This window comes from Rhinichthys klamathensis, unplaced genomic scaffold, assembly GCF_029890125.1.
Source record: "Rhinichthys klamathensis goyatoka isolate OS25496 unplaced genomic scaffold, OSU_Roscu_1.1 h1tg000068l_1, whole genome shotgun sequence".
Lineage (NCBI taxonomy): Eukaryota > Metazoa > Chordata > Actinopteri > Cypriniformes > Leuciscidae > Rhinichthys > Rhinichthys klamathensis.
The window spans coordinates 5,231,698-5,251,567 of NW_026606611.1; the positions used below are offsets into that span (position 1 = coordinate 5,231,698).

Consider the following 19,870-nt stretch of genomic DNA (forward strand, 5'->3'; position numbering starts at 1 on the left):
TAACTTAGTTCTTCTCCCTCGCTGTGTTATGGCTTTGACAATCAGCTGATTAGTACTATTGACCGTAAAACAGTAACGTTACAGGAGTTACCAACCCGTCGATCGCGGTCGACAAGTTGATCTTGGAAGCATTTTAAGTCGATCGCGAAGAGTTTTCAAAACCAGAGAAAAAAAACAATATTTTTATGCATTATTATTTATTAATTTGTGTGTAGTAAATGGTGTCTAGGGGATGCGGAGGTGCGCGCGCTGTTACAATCACATCATTTTTGCCGCGCGCACCTTTGCACTCATGCGGACGTGTCGAGTATAAACAATGCTTTACGCTTTAACCAGCTCAGCCACAGCCCTACAGCATAACAGCTCTTATTAGCCAGCTAAACTTTTACTACCCTGTTAGAAAAAATATGTAGTTGGATAGTTCTCTTACGAGAGTACTCTCGTGTTGCGTAAGCTAGCTTATGCTACGGGGAAACCTCTTTTCTCGAGAATACTGAAGCCAAAAATTATCCTTATAATTTGTATTAATTTAAAACGCATTTGCTGCAGCGAGCTGACCTAGGCAAGGCAGCTCGCTCCGTGTGTGTTCGCCGCTGCGACACTCACATTTTCTCTATCTAAAAGAGCCGAGGCGTTGCTACAAATGCCTCGTATTTCCTGTGGCTCGTGCAGAGCCCCTCTCGCCAACGGGGACCGCCATATCCTGTGCGCTTCCTGCTTGGGCCGAGACCACGTGGACCACGTGCTGTCCAAGGGCGGATGTCCCGAGTGCGACACCATGGCCTTGTCGACCCTGCGGGCTTGACTGGCCATCTTCAACGTGGATTCTGCGCCTCCGCCTCCCTCTTCTGCGCCGCGCCGTAAGAAGTGCCGCTCTCAGAGGCCACCTGAGGAGGTTCCAGTAGACAAGTGCACGCCGGCGGGATCCCCGCTTGCATCGCTTTCCCCCGTTTCACTCACGGATGGCCAGCGCCCAACTTTGGTCGCTACCATCTCCCGTGACGAGTCGGACGACTGTTCTCTTCTCGCCTTGGGGAGTAAAGAGTGGTCGGGTTCCGTTCCGGTCGTGCTTTCCAACTGTTTTGCCATCGATGTGGTCGTGATAAGCTGAAATAGCAGCAGCATGGACTTTGAGGGTGGAGGGAGACAGTCTTCGCTCCAACCCTTGCTGCAAGAAGGAAAGCACGGAACCTATCGAACATCTTCGGGGGTCTTCTCGGCGAGAAGAACACCACTCTACGAACAGGTTCCACTTCAGGGCGTAGACACGTCTTGTGGACGGCGCCCGTGCTGAAGTGATGGTGTTAAGTACCTCTGTGGGTAAGTCACCTAGAACCTCCGCGTCCCGTCCAGGGACCAGACATGGAGTTTCCAGAGGTCTGGACGCGGGCGCCATAGGGTGCCCCGTCTCTGTGTCAGAAGATCCTTCCTCAGAGGAATGGGCCAGGGAGGGACTGTCACAAGGAGCATGAGTTCTGAGAACCAAGTCCGGGTGGGCCAATAGGGAGCCACCAGAAGGACCTGCTCCTTGTCCTCCCTGACTTTGCACAGTGTCTGTGCAAGAAGGCTCACTGGGGGAAACGCATATTTGCGAAGGCCCCGGGGCCAGCTGTGTGCCAGTGCGTCCGTGCCAAGAGTTCCCTCGGTCAGGGAGTAAAACAGCTGGCAGTGGGAGGTCTCTGAGGAGGCAAACAGGTCTACCTGAGCCTCCCCGAACTCTCTACAGATCAGCTGAACCACCTGGGGGTGGAGTCGCCATTCTCCCGGGAGCACAGCTCGTGATAGCTCGTCGGCCACACGGTTGAGCACGCCGGGGACATACATGGCTCGAAGCGACCTCAGATGCTTCTGACTCCAGAGGAGGAGATGGCGGGCGAGTTGCGACATGCAACGGGAGCGTAGACCACCTTGCCGGTTGATATACGCAACGGTCGCAGTGTTGTCCGTACGGACCAGCACATCCCTGCCCTGCAGCGGCCTTTTCAGACGGCGCAGAGTGAGGTGTACTGCTAGCAACTCGAGGCAATTGATATGCCAATGCAGATGAGGGTCCGTCCACACCCCTGATACTGCATGCCCGTTGTACGTGGCACCCCAGCCGGTGGCAGAGGCATCTGTGAATACCACAGCGTGCCTGGATACCTGTTCCAAGGGGACTCCTGCCCGAAGGAACGAGGGATCTGACCACCGGCTGAAGGTCTGACGGCAGGCCGGTGTGATTGCCACCCGGTGAGTGCCGTGATGCCACGCCCATCTCGGGACTCGGCCGTGAAGACAGTGCTGAAGCGGTCTCATATGAAGCAGGCCGAGCGGGGTTACCGCTGCTGCTGCTGCCATATGCCCCAGGAGCCTCTGAAAGAATTTCAGTGGGACCGCCGTCCTGCCCTTGAACGTGTTCAAGCAGTCTAGCACCGACTGAGCGCGCTGCTCTGTGAGGCGCGCTGTTTGTGCGACCGAATCCAACTCCATACCGAGAAAAGAGATCCTCTGCACGGGGGCGAGTTTGCTCTTCTCCCAGTTGACCCGAAGACCCAACTGGCTGAGGTGCCTGAGCACAAGGTCCCTGTGATCGCATAACTGATCTCGAGAGTGTGCTAGTATGAGCCAGTCGTCGAGATAGTTGAGGATGCGAACACCCTGTTCTCTCATGGGAACAAGGGCCCCCTCCGCGACTTTCGTGAAGACGCGGGGGGACAGGGCCAGCCCGAAGGGTAGGACCTTGTACTGATATGCTCGACCCTCGAACGCAAAGCGCAGAAACGGCCTGTGTCGAGGGAGAATCGAGACATGAAAGTACGCGTCCTTCAGGTCGATCGCTGCAAACCAATCTCGGGGACGGATGCATTCGAAGATGCGTTTGTGCGTGAGCATTTTGAACGGTAGCTTGTGGAGGCTCCGATTTAAAACTCGCAGGTCCAAGATTGGTCGTAACGCACCACCTTTCTTGGGTACAATGAAGTAGGGACTGTAGTGCCCTGACCTCATATCGGCTGGAGGGACCGGCTCTATCACGTCCTTCGCCAGTAGGACTGCGATCTCCGCGCGCAAGACATGGGCATCGGCTGCTCTCACTTTAGTGGAGTGGATGGCCCGAAACTTGGGGGGACGCCGGGCGAACTGAATCGCATAGCCGAGCCTGATGGTCCGAATGAGCCAGCGAGACGGACTGGGGAGCGCTAACCAGGCTCTCAGAGACCGTGCAAGCGGGACCAAAGGGACCGTAGGCGTACCCGGAGTGGGGCAGCGAAGTGGAACACAGGGACCTGGCTGGGGGGGGCTCTCTCTGGGAGGCAGCCCCCAGCGGGGTCTGAGTGTGCTGTAAAGCGCTTACCTGGTTCCACGGGGCAGGAGGTGCGGGAGGCGGCTCGGTGGCGTTCTCGAACCATACACTGCTGCCAGCTGGCAATAGAAGAGGAGGATGAGACTGGTAAGGATTTTGTCCCCCCACTGCTCTCCGAGTCCTCTTCGGACCCAGAGATGATAGAAACTGCTCTTTTATTGAAAATTTGGGTACCGCTGGCTCTGGGGCCAGCGGCGGAACAAAACAAAACAAAAGATTTTCCACCCGGCCCTCTTCCGGGGGAGGGAGCGATGCGGCCATCGTCTCCTGAAGAGCAGTCCCTGCCATCTCTGGGTTGCCCGTCCTAGGGCCGCTTGGTGCTGGCTTTGCCGCCCCTCTTGGCGGGGGCCTGGACGGGCGGGGCGTTCTGCCTGCGACTGGCTCCGCGCCGCCGCTTTGGTGGAGGCTGCTGCTGCGGCGCGGGAGCCGGGGAGGGCGCAGGCGGACGCCCCCGGCGACGAGCAGACTGAGGAGCCGCCGGCGGTGGGGTGGAGGCAGCAGCTGACCGCCAAGGCAGGATGTGTTTGATGGCCTCAGTCTGCTTCTGTACAGCCGAGAACTGCTGGGCGAAGTTCTCGACCGCGTAGCCGAAGAGGCCGGTCTGGGACACGGGGGCGTTGAGGAACCGGAGCTTGTCGGTCTCCCGCATGTCAGCCAGACACAGCTAGAGATGGCGTTCCTGGACCACCATTGTGGACATCGCACGGCCCACTGAGCGAGCGGTAACCTTCGTCGCACGAAGCGCGAGGTCCGTCGCTCGCCGGAGTTCTTGGAACACCAGTGGGTCGTGACCACCCTCGTCCAGTTCCTTCAGTGCCTTGGCCTGATGGACCTGGAGCAACGCCAGAGCGTGCACGGCAGAGGCAGCTTCCCCACAGGCCTTGTAAGCCTTGCCGGTTAAGTCCGACGAGTACTTACAGGCCAGGGAAGGGAGACACGGTTCTCCGCGCCAAGTGGAGTTAGGGCACAGCTGCATAGCAACGGCCCGCTCCACCGGCGGGATGCGCGCGTAACCCTTAGCTGCCCCGCCGTCAAGGGTGGTGAGGGAGGAGGAACTACTGGAGCGGTTTCGGGCAGTAAAAGGTGCCGTCCACGTCCCAGTGAGCTCCTCATGCACCTCCGGGAAGAAAGGCACTGGGGTGGGTTGCTGAGAGCCAGGACGCGCCACCCCGAGATACCAATCATCCAGCCTCAAGGGTTCGGGACCCGGTGGAGGGTTCCACACGAGTCCGACCCTCTCGGCGGCCCGGGAAAGCATGGCCATCATCTCCGGGTCCGTATCGGGCACCGCTGGCACCCCCGAAGGAGGCAGCGGCTCCGACACGTCGTCCGCAGAGACATCTGACCCACCCTCCGATGCCGCGATCGACATCTGTTCATCGCCGGGAGCGCCAAAGGAAACGGTTGGTACACACCTCGTGGATGGTCCAGCGCGCTCCTTTGGCAGCTCACATGGTTGCGGAGGCTGAGAGGAGTGAGGGTTCCTGGTTCCCCGAAGGAAGCGCGCTCACTGTAATCCTCAGGTCACCCGCGCCAGCGTCCGAAGCAACCCTCGCAGGAGGATTGGAACGGGGCGCCGGCACGGGGACTCCGCCCCTTTGCAGGAACGAGAGTCTCTACCTCAGCTCCGAGATGGTCATCTTCCCACAATGGGTGCATGACTCATCCACGAACGCTGCCTGTGCGTGTTGTAAGCCCAGACACACAAGACAGCGTTCGTGACCATCCCGCGATCCCAGGTAACGACCGCATCCAGAAACACACAGATAGAATGTCATCTTTAAAAAGACGCAAACTATCTGTGTAAGCTCTTTTAGGAACTGCTCTCGCTGATACTGAGGCACACAGGGGGACAGATGCAGACGATCACGGCCGGGAATGTGCGCTGATCAGCTCTCGTGCTCAGTTTACCAGCTGTGAAAACAGCTTTTGTGTTTCTTCGCCGGAGAGAGGAGATCTGTTCACGCTGTCGCGCCGTAACACCCGTACCAGAGAGAGAGAGTTTGCTTGAAGAAGTCACTCTAAGCAGAGGCATCGAAGTTTAGGCTCCGAAGCAAAAAGCTGAAGTGCAATCACACAGCCGCTCGTTATATATCCACGCTGACGAGGACGCGCAGCTGTTGCAAATGATTGCACGCCAATGTGCATTGGCTTGTTTTAGATTCACTCGAAGTAAATTGGCTCTCTAGCGAGATTCCTATTGGTCAGTCTGACCTACGTTGTAGTGACTGACCGATAGGGAACCCCATTTCTCATCATTATCAATGTTGAAAACTGTTTTACTGAACGATTCTTTACTGTCATTTTGATCAATCTAATGCTTTGCTGAATAAAAGTATTAATTTCTTCCAAACCTCCCCCTCCCCAAAAATCTTACTGACCCCAAAATTTTAACGGTATTGTAGTTCAAATTTCCTGTGACTTTACCCAGGACGTCTGACTTTGAAGGCAGTACACATTAGCTCTTTTTTTTCAGTTATATTGTGCCTGTTTTGAATTGAATCAATTTGACCCATAATAAAAGTCATGCACTATATATCTTAGAGTATTCCCATTTCTCTAAACAGCTGAACTGAGACAGTATAAATAAGGCTAATGGGCTTAATGTTCTCTCATTGTTCTGGCTGCATTTACTCCAGCCAGTGTTAATAAAACGAAACATAATTAAAATGAGGTGACACAATTACAGCAATTTCTTTATTGCATAAAACACAATATGTAAGATGCTCATAAAAATCATCAAATGGCCAAGATTTCCTTAGGGATTTGGACCTTATATTTTCATTTGTGTGTCTGGCTGATATTAGAGTGATAAACAAATTACTGTACCACTGCTTGGCCTTTCACAGCTATCCTATAGTCTGCTGTGAAATACTGTGAAGAAATTCTGGCTGGAAGACTTGTGATGCTTGGGCTGACTGTCATCCATGGTCCATTGCTGCTAATGACAACCACAGCCCTGTCAAAGACGGATGTCACAGAGCCAGCTCTGTGTACTTGCTCAACCATCTTATTGATTTTTCACCATAGAAAAAAGAAGGCAGGCTTGAGACAACATTACAGTTCCAATAAACAGCAGCGGCCCTGACTCACATGGTGCCCGAGGCAAGGGATGAGCTACCTTTTTTTTAATAGAATAAATAATCAACTACAAAGTAAGATTCAAAGATATGATCAAATGTAATACAACACAGTTAAGGAAATCCAGGGTAGGGTTGCACCAGCCATTTGTAATTTGTTTCTTAAATTGGAATGTTAAGTCCACACTAGAGACTTAGTAACTAGCTAGCTAGTTTGTCACTAACTAGCTAGTTTGTAGTTCTTAAGGCAGAACGTAGCTAGAAGTTCGTAAGCTCTCCGTAAAGTAATGCGTAGTCGCATAATATGACGTTTACCCTCAATGATTCATGCAGTCTTCAAATACGTGAGCAGAAGTTGTGTTGAAATGCCGTGAATTTCAGTTTATCCTTCATTCTAACTTCTTCTGCCTCATGTACGTTTCCATTCAACATGATACTTAATCATGGATAACATAATAAGGGCCAGATTTACTAAACAGGGTAAATTAGTGTAAGAGCGCAATTCCAAAAAAGCGCATATGGGAGTGGAAAGTTCAGCGCGTGATCTACTGACGACGCACAAATTAAAGAACACAGATGCAGTCGGATCATTTCCATAATGACCAACACAATCTACCAGTTAGCGTCTGGTTTAAGACGTGCTTTTTTTGGGCGGTGAATAATAGTGCAAACACCAGTAAATTGACGAGTGCAAACCTTTGTAAATCACCTTGCATGATTCATTTAAATAGTCTCCTCCCATAAATTTTGAAAGGGAAACTCCTACAAATGCATATACAATAAGGTCAGGCACAAAAATAACTGTCCACACCTTTTCAGTGCTAATTTTTCATTGTGTGTCTAGTAAATCCTGACAGTAGTTTTTTAACGGCAAAAGAGGGTTTGCACTGGCGCAAGCTTCCGTAAAATATTCCGTAAAATATACAGCTGGTGCAACCGGCCCCATGTGAATAAGGTAAAAAATGTAACCGATATCACCATACTTCTCCATTTGATTGTTTATAAGAATTGCAAGCCTTGTGCAAACAGGCTTTCTGAAATGTGGAGATTTCTCACTCAGTGCATGAAAAAAACCCCCCTCATTTTGAGAAAACAGCCTTTAAAATATGTATTGTAATGTGAAAACTGTGGTATCTGTAAGAATTTATTAAGCAGAGAAACACATGAAACAGGAGTAGCAATCTTCATCAATCTTGTTTATACACCTCCGTTCTCACAAACACATCAGAACACAACACTTCAAAACAGGCTATCAATCCACAACTAAATTTACTCCTGAACACAACAAAAACCTCAGATGCAAACAGATAAAGTGCAATAAACTAACACTTAAAAGTGTAGTTTTGGTGTTTTCATTCCACTAGTCTGAAAGAATATGTGATGAAAAGCTAAACAGCCCAAAAACTCAAAATTGATGTAAAATTGATGGACAATTTTACATGCAATGTCATGCCTTTAGCAATAAATGTAAGTGATGTCAAACTGCTCATTGGTCATATATATGATTATCTGTAATAAATTATAAAAGTTAAAATTTTAAGTTTCTAGTATTCTAAGAATGTAGAAAAAGCATAAAAATATCGTAATATGTTTGCAGATATTTAGGAATCATGCTCATGCTGCAGTACCTATTTCAATCACTAGCTGTCAATATTAACCTTTAAGGTACAGTATGTAACTTTGTTTTGTTCAAAATTAACAAAGATTGGTAACACTTTACTTGAAGGGGTGTGCATAAGACTAACATGACACCTTCATAATCATGACATGACACGTTATGAATATGAAGGAAGTTTTATGCATGTTTATGACAACTGTCATTAAGTGTCATTCGCTCAATTATGACATTTTTAATGCAAATATGACATTGTTTGAGATGTCTTTGTTATGACACCTTGACATAAACCATAACATCATAACCTGTCAGTGTCTTTGTCATGACAACTTGACATAAACCAATACATCACAACCTGTCATAAACATGACATAGCAGATTAATTATCAAACTTAAGAAACCACTTAGCTTTATTGGTTAACATTACAGGGCTCTAGAGTGCGACCAATTTGGTCGCATATGCGACCAAAATTTGTAAGGGTGCGACTTAAATTTTTCCAAGGTCGCACCGGTGCACCTAACGTCCTCGTGTCCGCTGCCTCTCCACGAGCGAAGCGCTTGTTCTCCTTTGTCGGAACTAACACTCATGGTTGGATCATATCGTGGTCTAAACCAATCAGAGACGGAGATAGGGCGGGTCTTTGCCTCTGATTGGCTGTGGTAGGCCTACACTGCTCCGTGCTGTGTGACTGAAATTGCGACCTGAGCACCACGGCAATCAGCATCAGCAAAAGAAACGCAAGAAAACAGACGACGAACAATGAAAAGAAATAGACCCATAGAGTTTTTTCTTTAAGAAAAGTAGGCCTGTTTCCCCCAACACTCTCCCCGGCGGTAGGGATGGGTACCGAAACCCGCTATTCAACTTCTGAAAGACCGCTGTATCGATCAGCTCGGACGTGATCGGTTCTGATGTCGGTAGCTAACTTACTGGAGAAAATACACATACTATTTATTATTACTATAAAGACGTTATTTAAAAAAATAATTTATCTTGCGAGCCTTTTCTGTGTATAATAATAACACCATTTTTGCTATTCGCAGTCCAAGAGAGAAAGACAGATCTCTCACGACAGCTCTGCTTAATGAGTGACGACGCAGAACTAAACATTCAAACGTAGCCTGGTTACACTTTAGGTCTGTGATATTAGTCTGATTTTATTTTAGATGTCGGCTTCCAAAGATTATAAAAAAAAAAAAATTGAGGTAAAACCATTAAAAACTACAGCCGCATTCGGTCTTGCGCAGCTTCCTTCCCTTCGCAGCAGTGCGCGGTCATTTCTCCCTAAAACTCAAACTTAACGACAGAATCAGCTCGTGATTGTTGTAAAATGCAGTCCAGCTACTGTTGCTAAATGCGGGACGCGTTTAATAATAAAAAGAGCTATTAAAAGCACAAAAGTCTGCACAACAGATGCTGTTCCCAAGGCGACGCGCGCTCCGAAACAGACCGTAACGAGACAAGCAAATTATACCTTGGGTTTCATGTGCGTGTCTAAACTATCAAATGTACACAAAAATATATCAAAATTACCGGCTTGTATTCACAGCTCTTGAATTAATAACTTCAGCTTTAATAAGCATTATCTATCTATGATGATAAAATATGCAGTGTTATTTTACATTTGATTACTTTATTAGATTTCTTTTTAGACCATACTTGAACAGTAGCTAATGTTAGTAGACCTTCCTGAAATTAAAGCACTGTGTAGGCCTATATAATGTGCATCTTTGTTTAATTGTTTATAAAACAAAAAGAACCGATAAGAATACTGTTAAAGTACCGGATCGAAGCAGTATCGGTAAGAGTAGTAATACCGTTAAAACCTTATGGATACCCATCCCTACTGCCCGGTCAATGCTCTGACAAAAGCCCAGACATGGAGCTACTTCAGCCACCCGTCTCCCCAGTCCCTGTAAGATGCCAAGCCCTGGTCCTTCCTCGGAGATGGCATCCGACTCAAGAGGTATAGAGCCTACCGAGCCTGAGCTAGAGACTCAAAATAGTTAGTTTGGCAGCTCAGTGAAGCAAAAAAAAAAAAAAAAAATTTTTTTTTTATATATAGTATAATTGTGCTTCAAATAAAAAAAAGTATTTACCTACACCTTATTCTTGTTTAAAATCATTTACATAATATATATGAATGTATATGGAGCATGATAAAAAGCTGAGCTTGAAATTGTGGCGTTAAAGGCGACGCGAGCCGAGGAAACATTTGGATGCACCTAAATTTTGTGCTGGTGCACCTAAATAAAAAACTTAGGCGCACCAGTGCAACCAAGGCAAAAAGTTAGTCTGGAGCCCTGCATTACATTAAACTGTCAGGTGGTTGGTTTTGACATTGGCTGTCATGAAGCCATTATAACTGTTTAATGACAAATTCAATTTGTACCACTGTAGTTGAGGTCACGAAAAATATTCATGACACAGTTATTATGGCCTCATGACAGCCAGTGTCAAAACCAACCACATGACAGTTTAACTTAATTTAATGTCAAGTTGTCATGACAAAGACACTGACAGGTTATGATGTTATGGTTTATGTCAAGGTGTCATAACAAAGACATCTTAATGTCATATTTGCATTCAAAATGTCATTATTGAGCGAAAGACACTTAATGACAGTTGTCATAAACATGCATAAACCCTGCTTCATATTCATGACAGACATATGTCATGTCATGGTTATGAAGGTGTCATGTCAGTCTTATGTACACCCCTTCAAGTAAAGTGTTACCCAAAATTTTAATAATGAGTGAATGCACCATCAATCCTTCTTCCAAAACATCTTTTTGTATGACCCTGATTCACTAAGCCTGTTATAAGTGTTTATATTTTAAATCTGACGGGATGGTTTTCACAGGAAGTTGCATGCATACGTCACTCGCCCGTTCGTGTCTCGTCATATCCGTAAATAGAGAAAATTTGCTCCTGGCTACTTTGACGTGTGTATGGTGTGGGAGTGGCATAGGTTTGTTGTCACAACGAGCGAGAAATGTTGACAAGGAGCGCGCTAAATCTCGAACCTTTGGGGAATCACTTGTTTAAAAAAAATGCCGAACAGAGCAAAAAGAGAACGCGACAGAGCTCGTAATAAAACCAGCATCAACATTGACTTGGGCTTTCGGAGATGACGAGAACTGCGGGATTTGAAATTTTGTAAAAGCAATATGGAGATGGCGTTTTTATTACTCAACAGATAGTGAGGTATTTTATTGAACAGATAAACTGCCATACAGTATGTAGCTTTCTAACAGAGTTCATTGTAAAGCATTATCTATTGTGAAGGGTCATTTCATTATGGTTGTAGCACTGTGCTGGAATTTATTTTCAAGGAAGCACTGTCTATTAATGAGTATAGCTACAGTAACGTCTTCAGCTAGTCAGCTTGAGATCCTTTCCATCAAAACTGGTTATTTCTCTTATGCCAAGTAGTGAATGTTCTACAAGCAGTAACAGTCATTCGGAGTCACGTACAGTAGATCCGAAGCACAACCAAAACAATGTTCTTCCGCAAAATTCATGCAGTTTTGTTTTTTTAGCCGCTAGAGGGCCAAAAGTTATATAGTGTACCTTTCAATATAAAAAAAACATGACACCATGAATCACCGACCCTTCTATAGCAAGCTGCCCATCAGGGATATGCATGGCTTTCCCCTGAGAAGTCAAATTGAATTTCAAGAAGCACTGAACTACTGTCCTTTTGGTGCTCATTGGCTTTACATTGATCAGTCAGACAAATCAAGTCTGTGATCAGAATCAACAATACGCAGTTCCCAAAGCATGCATGAACGATCAGTCATGCAAACGTGTTTCCCTGAGGGTCGGGCACGTGGGGAAATAGTATCGTGAAAGTCTGCGTACAAATCCAATTCCAAGCTTGGCTGGCATTGGACAAGCTGTGATGTGGAGAAATTAACCTCCAGTCAAATGAAAAGCAAACGTCTAGGCTGAATGAGCAGTCACCCAGTTCTAATGACTATAAGCTCATAAGTAAGATCCACCTATATCTCTGTTTTCATAGGCCAATGTCTCTGCGGATCATTTCCTGCTCTCTATGGCTCTTTCAAGTGACGCTTCATTCATAAATGGAATAATATGAATGCAGAGCTGTTAAAAGAATTGCAGCTATTTTTGAGGGGGTTTATAAAGTGGCTCATACAAACACTCACTCTCAAGATAGTTGTAGAGATCTAGTAGTCTGGATAGAAAGCCCATGTGATGTCCATATAGATTCAAAAAACATTTATGGATTCTGTCAGTAAACCAGTGTGATGTATCAGGCATGCTTGGAGAACACACTTTTTATTGTTGTCATAAAAAATGCACTACAGAGCAGTGCAAAGTTCTTCACATTAAAATTGGAAGCTGAGATACAAGGGGAAAGTATCACACTCATGCTGCTTTGCCAATAAAAATGACATACTGAAGTATGCATTTTTATTTAAATGATTACTACCTAAAATTAAATCTTACAGGAATGCATCAGCTTAATGAGGAATAACACTGCAGTCACATTGCGCAAGAGTGTACAACATTTTGTAACCGCCGCAGAAAGACCTCCAGACAGCACCCCTGTTGCTCTTTTGTTCCCTGTGTCGAGGCTGATCAGGTGCGGCACTCAACATTTCATTTCTGTAGTGCCATCTGGGTCTCTTTCTTGCATGCTGCTGAGGAGTGCAAACAGTTGTGACAAAAAAAGCTCCTGGATCAGTTTACAACTTACAGACATTTTCTTGCAAGGTCAAAGGCTCTGTGTCAAGCTCTGAGTATTTTGTCTGCTTAATGCAGTGTTGTCAGTGTACTACAATACACACTCCAGAACCATTCTTTTATATGGAAATAAATCCTATTTTCAAACTTTTTTGTCTTGTTTTCCAGTAAAAATAACTAAACATCCTTAAAGGCAGTAGATACTATGACTTGTTGCGCATGTATCCTTAACTAAGTCAACATGAACAGCGTTCGCAAGCCATTTTACTTATGTAATGTATGACGTTTCCAAGTGAAAATTTCCTTTTTATCTCTTGAGAATTGATTGGTTCATGTAAAGTGGGTGTCATATCAAAATAGAGCCAGACCTAGAAATTTGGAGTCAATTGTGGAGTAGCAAAAACTTTACAGGAGGGTTTTAAACCAGGATTAGGAGGGCTGAAGGTCAAGTTCACCCCGAAGACGGATGGTAACAGTTTGTCTTCAAAAATATCAATATAATTTATTGCTGTTACCTTCATAACATAATTGCCGTTACATTTCTGACTCTGTTACTGCAATTTAGGCAGCATTCAATTTCCTAAGTATTAGCTATCGGTTAACGTTAATTACAGCACTAAATACTGACAAGTTTTTAGAATGGTTCATTTATCAGGAGTCATTAACAAATGTCTAAATAGTTATTGTCTAAATAGATGTATGTTTAAATAGATTATACCATGGTCTGTATGAATGTCTTTATTTTATTTCAAAATGTCTAAATAGTTATTGTCTAAATAGATGTATGTTTAAATAGATTATACCATGGTCTGTATGAATGTCTTTATTTTATTTCAAAATTCTAAATCTAATGACCTGTAGACAGGGCTTAGTCAGTGAGAATATGAAACAGTGTCAATCCCCAGTGGGTCTGTAACATTTTTATGAATTCTAACAATGCAATGTTGTGAGAACATGAACGCAACCAACAAATGTGGACGACGCTCGAGACAGTTGATAGGCCAGCGCTGCCAATTAAAATATTCAAGCGCAAGAAGACGCAAAGGGAACTCAATTTGTTCCTCGCTGTGTGAAATGTTTTGTGTGCACACACATCCAAAGCGCACGCCCTGAAAGCTGTGACTCAGACAGAACGCAAATACTGAATTGAGCTCACTTTCACTGACACGTTTTATCCCAGGGATGAAGAAGGTGGGCGAAGAAGACTTAAATATAACTTGATTTATTAACAAAAAGAAAACTAACACAATGCAATAACAACAAACACAAACAAAACTGTGCCATGCACAAACAATACCAGACAATGACTTAAATACACAAGGTGACGAACTTAATTACAAACAGGTGTGGTCGTTAAATGAATATCCATGACAACTGATAGTGGCGGGAAACTAGAAAAAAGGAAACAGGTAACTGAAGAGAAACAAACTTAAAGTCCTTGAAAATGCAATTAACCCTAACTAAACGTGACATTCACATTAATGGACAAATTGACAATTTTTTCTTTTCAAAAAGTGCCCGTCTTGGCAAGTTCCTAGTAAACATAGTTGTTTAGGGCTTAAGTGAACATAAACAGTAGAGAAAGGTGTGTATCAGTATCAGGGTTTCACTTTATTTGATGGTCCCTAGTTGACATGTAGTTGCAAAGTTACTTACAGTCAACAGAATGTTCAAAAGGGACCATCAAAACAAAGTGTTACCAGTATCAGTGTATTGGATCCATTCATTAGGTCTTAAAGAGACAGCAGACTAATATGTCTGCTGCTGTCTGTGTTTTTAATATTAATCAAACAACAAAGGACAAAGAACAAATCATTCATTGCTCTTGACTGAATAACTTTTGTAACTGTATATAAGGATTAATCTGTTTAATTTATACAGTGAAGACTATGCAGTGTTATTTTACATTTACCGGTAATTGCTTTATTCAATGTCTCTACCTGAAAACCACTGTTACTTGTCTTTATTAATGTTTTAAATGCATATTAGTTAGGCTAGTAGTTTTAGCTGTGGTTTTGTAATTGGAATATAGAATGGTGAATTTTCACTGGTATCTACATTTTTTGTGTCATAACTGCCTCTTTTTTGCAAAAATAGTTTCATGGTTGGTAAAAAAAAAAAAATATGGCTGGTAAATTTCCCTAGCCACCAGCCATTGACAGATGTAGCAAACAGTTCGTTTAAGGCCCTGCCTCTAGATACAACTTAAATGTATTGTTATTTTTATCCATCCAGTCAAATTTTGTATTGTAAGCAACAATGACAATTTTAACTTGTCCATGAGACAATACACGGCTAGGTGTCCATTCACATTGGGTGGTTATTTATCTTCATGTTGTGCATTACAATCATTTATCATTAAAATAAGAGTGAACAATACAGGCAATATTAAATATGCATTCTGTGAAAAGAACTCTTAAAGGGATAGTTCACCTAGAAATGAAAATTCTGTCATCAGAAGATATATTTATATACAGTATATTTCTAAATCAATAGAAAGAAGACATGTTAATATTTTTGGACATCTTATTCAGTTATGCTTCTCAAGTAACTTTATACTTGTTTTTATACTTTATAGGATGTCACAAGGCAAAGATGATATTAATGAGAACAATCATTTTTGTGCTATGATTAGAATGTGTTTTCAGTTAAAAAACACATTTTCTCTATGAAAGCATAATGAAAGCACAAAGACTTTGGGACAGTTTTGTGCATGTTGTATTCTCTAAGTGTACCTTTTTATAGTGCCATAAAGTATATGACCTTGCTTATCGTGGATATTGCACCAAGAAGACTATTCTCACCTGCTGATATACACAGCGATTATCAAGAAGAACTACAGAGGCTTCGAAAACATATGTAAGTGGCGGCTTGTGACGCACTAATAACACAGCTAATGAGCACATACAATTAGTATTCAACCAGAATGAGTCAGATGAATGGAGGCATAATAGAGAGCACTAAATTAAGCAGTAAATCAACACTGAGACTGCAAATCATCTGAAGAGACTCAAGCTGTATAGCAGACTCTAAACACATGCTGCTCGGTGAGTGAGGTTTGTGTGAGAAATGAGAAGAGACTGCTACTAACCCGAAGGCCGAAGAAGAATTACATTGGAGAAAGCAGCTTTTAAGAACAAGGCGGAGCGCATTTCACACAGTTTAAATTGAGATGACATGGCTATTACTGCTGTATGTGCTAAGTGAGTGCCTGAAGGACACCCGGCCAGCCTCATTGTCAAAACTCAGAGAGGCAAATGACTTGAGAAATAGCCAGAATGGGTGCCGTTTCCTTTCCACAAGACCCATGATTGTCATAAGTGCCGCCTGTAGCCGAGCTGACTGGAACCTCTTCATTCCTTCGTACTCAGGAAAACATTACTGTCTTGATGAAAATCACGGAAGCAGACCCCAGTGGAGCGTGAATGCAAGGTGCGATACATAGTGATAGTAACGGGAAAAGATGAACAGGAAAAAGATAGATAACAAACTGACTGCCATAATAGTCTCTCTAAAAGTCACATAAAAAACATCTTCCACATTGCTATTAACATTTGGCTATTAGTGGGTTAGAGGAAATATATTTTCCATTCAATGAAAGTGTTTCACTGTCTTTAACATGCAGTATTTAATATAATAATATACTGTATTTCTTTACAGTTTATTATTCCCATAGTATGTATTCTTTTTAAAAGTATGCTTAAGTGTACTCATTCACAAGAAATCATCGTAAATTGATTGCTATGTTTTTTGGGTTTTTTTTGCATTTAAATTATGGCTGTTGCATCAAAAGCAACTCATGATGACATAACGTTGAATCAGTTACTTATACTTCATATGTTCTCAAAACTAGAAGTAAGACTATAGTACACACAGACTGCAATGCTGCATGTTTGTTTGTAGGCAGGGAATGTTCTGTAGCAACGAGATAGTTACATCATTATTTGACTCTCAATTCAGTGGAACCGTGGGCCAGAATAAAGAAAGAGAGAGAGGTGCACACGTCAAACGGAGAAAGAGGTACATTTTGTAACAAACCAAATATTATCAGTCCCCCTCCTCTCAGTGTGCCCTCATGCCCCCTTTAACAAGCGAGGCATTGGAAGGCGGTCTGTGTGACTGCAGGGGCCGAATGACGCAAACTAGGGAAGCAGCTGAGCACTCAAAGCTCATCCTGAATATCAGTCCTCTGGTCTAATGCATCACTCTGGGGTAAAGGACTGGAGCTGAAAGGGTGGTTCACTTCGGAGGGAAGTGCATACTAAGGCTTAGTACTTTATTGAACTTCTAAGTGGAGTAGCCTTACAATGTGCCAGTGTACCACAAGACGTTTGAGATACTAAACCATGTTCAAGTTCTCCTTTTATTATTCACGATGGAGCATTTGCTGCAGACGGGAACAAGGTCATAAACTAAATAGAATGTCAAAGCATAAAATGTATTACAGCTGAATGCCCATTCACAGAGTTTAGACGAATTGTCCATTATAGTTATGTGCAGGAAAAAAAAAAGATAAGATCAGACAGGGGCAAACATGATGGTGTACACGAAGCCAAGTAGATGGAAGCAGAACAAAATTGCAGCTACTTCCACAAACAACCTTAACGTTTCGCAAAGAGCAACAATCTTTTATGAAACCTTCTGTGTTTATGGATCGTAAATCATAAACGTGTGCCAAAGCGAGCTTAAGAACTGTTTATTCATATTTATTTGTCACCACTGTGCCTTTGAGCAAGGCACTTGACTCCGGGTTGCTCCAAAAGGATTTTTTTTTTTCAATAATAGCTCTACTGCAAGTTACTTTGCATAAAAGCATCTGCTACATATGAGGTTTTCAAACTTTCTGATGTCAAGCACTATCAAATATGATGATCCCCTGCAGGGGACCCATTTCTTAAAATATAAAGGTATATATTTGTAAATGTTGTAAAAATATATTGATCATTGTAAGTTCATGTTAGTTAATACATTAACTAATGTTAACAAATTAGAACTTATTGTAAAGTGTTACCAAAAAAATGCATCACGGTTTATAAAAAAAAAAATATACATAAAAAAATGAATACAATTATTTTTTTTCTCTCTCAAATGTTCCCTGAACCCATTAGCACCTCTTTGCGCTCCCCTGGTGTGAAAAGCCCTCTCTAACATGACTATTTGCTTATTCTAAGTTGTCCAGCAACAATATGTTTCTCTTTTTAAAGGTTTGCCTGTTGCTCGACTTTAAGAGTTTGTTAGGTTCATAATCACATGTGATCACTGCAGTGTTGGTGAACGATTTACTTGGCAAGGGACTTTGTGTGGCCACACATAGATCACCATGGAAACAGCATCACTACACAGTCCGCAGAACTAAACTCTCAAGTGCTTGTCCTCGGTGGCGAAACAATTTATGGCTGCCATGACAACAGCAACTGCAGTCATGTGTCAAGACTATACGTTTATGGAATTTCAATTAATAGCACGTGATTTATACACAACCAAGACGCCTCATGAGCATCCTGAACTGAAAGGGCAAGGTCTTTTTTCTTGTTTTTTACCTGTCAAGGGATATGCAGCACAGGTGTAGGATGGAGGCGGTGGTCAGCAGAACGTCCAGAGAGGTGCGGACCAGGCAGAAGGTCTCTCCGTAGATCCAGTTCTGATGGATCAGTTCTATGGCACCAAACGGCATCACCAGCACTGACACCAGCAGGTCAGCAAACGCCAGTGAGACGATGAAGTAGTTGGTTTTGATTTTCCTGCAGCAGAAACAAAGATATATTACTTTTGGTAACACTTTAGTTTAGAGTCCAATTCTAACTAGTTGCTTATTAGCATGCATATTATAGGATATTGGCTGTTTATTAGTACTTAAAAAGCACATATTAAAATATTACTTATTCTGCATAACCGTATTCTACATCCCTTAATCCTACATAATACCTAAACTTAACAACTACCTTACTAACCATTAATAAGCAGAAATTAGGAGTTTATTTAGGCAATAGTTAGTTAGTGAGAATTGGATCCTAATCTAAAGTGTGACCTTACTTAAATTCAGCTAAATACAATTTCAAATGTTTATTTAAAAAAAAAAGATTTTTAGGGGAAAACAATTAGTAAACAAGCATGGACACAAATGCTCAAAGTTGCAATCAAAACTTAAATAATTATAATTAATAAAATCCGTAATTATTGAAGTGTTTTACAATAAAATACTTCAGTCTTTCTACTGCAAAATTTCATGTTTAATTGAATTGCCGTTTCTTTGTAATTATTTGTGAAATTTACTAGCAATGTCTGAGTGAAAAAGTGTTTCAAATCCTACTACACCAATTTGTGCTTCAATGTATTATAAATATTGTCCATGCGACTTGTGTGCAAACTAAATTTTCCTTTTTGAGTGAACTATCCCTTTAAATTCAATAATGAATGTAGCAGCAGCTTGACAAGATGTGTTCCCTCATGATTAGAAATTAATATTCACTATTAAATCATTTGGAGAAAACAGTATAAGATATCTACTGAACGTGTCTGCGTGTGTCTGTGCTATGTGTGTGGTACGTTGCTGATAGGTTGTCATAATGTTCGCTCCCCTTGATAATGTCCAGAGCTCTGGGCACCCTATTAATGAGTAATAAAACTCTTGCTTGAGCTTCTGAACACAGATATCTATATATAGCTCACTGAGAAGCATTAATAGGCTCAAATCATTCTGTCACGTAACCATAACATGGCATAAAATCCGCATACCAGCTGCCTGTGAACAATATACATCTTTGAAAGAATGCAGAGAGGGGCACTGATTGGCTTTCATGAACATTTGACAGCAATTCTGAAGAATGAAAAGCAACATGCATCCAATAATTACACCATCAGATAGTGTGTCAGTATTTACAAATCCCTTTTGGATGCATCATTGAAGCAAAATGGCACCAGATGTTCCATTTGACCCTAGCAGCCTCTTTTATAGACATTTGTCATTACTATCACAACATAATATTTGGCACGTGATTCAAGTGGTAACATTGAGATTATTTTTAGATTATTTTTCTCAGGACTTCTATTATCAGATAAGCATTACACAGGTGGTAGAGTGGAAACATGACCTTTGAGTGAATGAATCTGGGTGGTATGGG

General features: G+C 43.0%; 1 protein-coding gene across 2 annotated transcripts in view; it reads right to left on the reverse strand.

Moving 5' to 3' along the window:
• Positions 1-19,870, reverse strand: part of htr4 (5-hydroxytryptamine receptor 4) — a 140,554-nt gene that overhangs the window by 63,882 nt on the left and 56,802 nt on the right. For both annotated transcript variants that reach the window (XM_056250346.1, XM_056250347.1), the window contains exon 4: positions 18,290-18,490. In XM_056250346.1, coding sequence (XP_056106321.1) covers positions 18,290-18,490 — 201 coding nt within the window. The remainder of the gene's footprint in view (positions 1-18,289; positions 18,491-19,870) is intronic.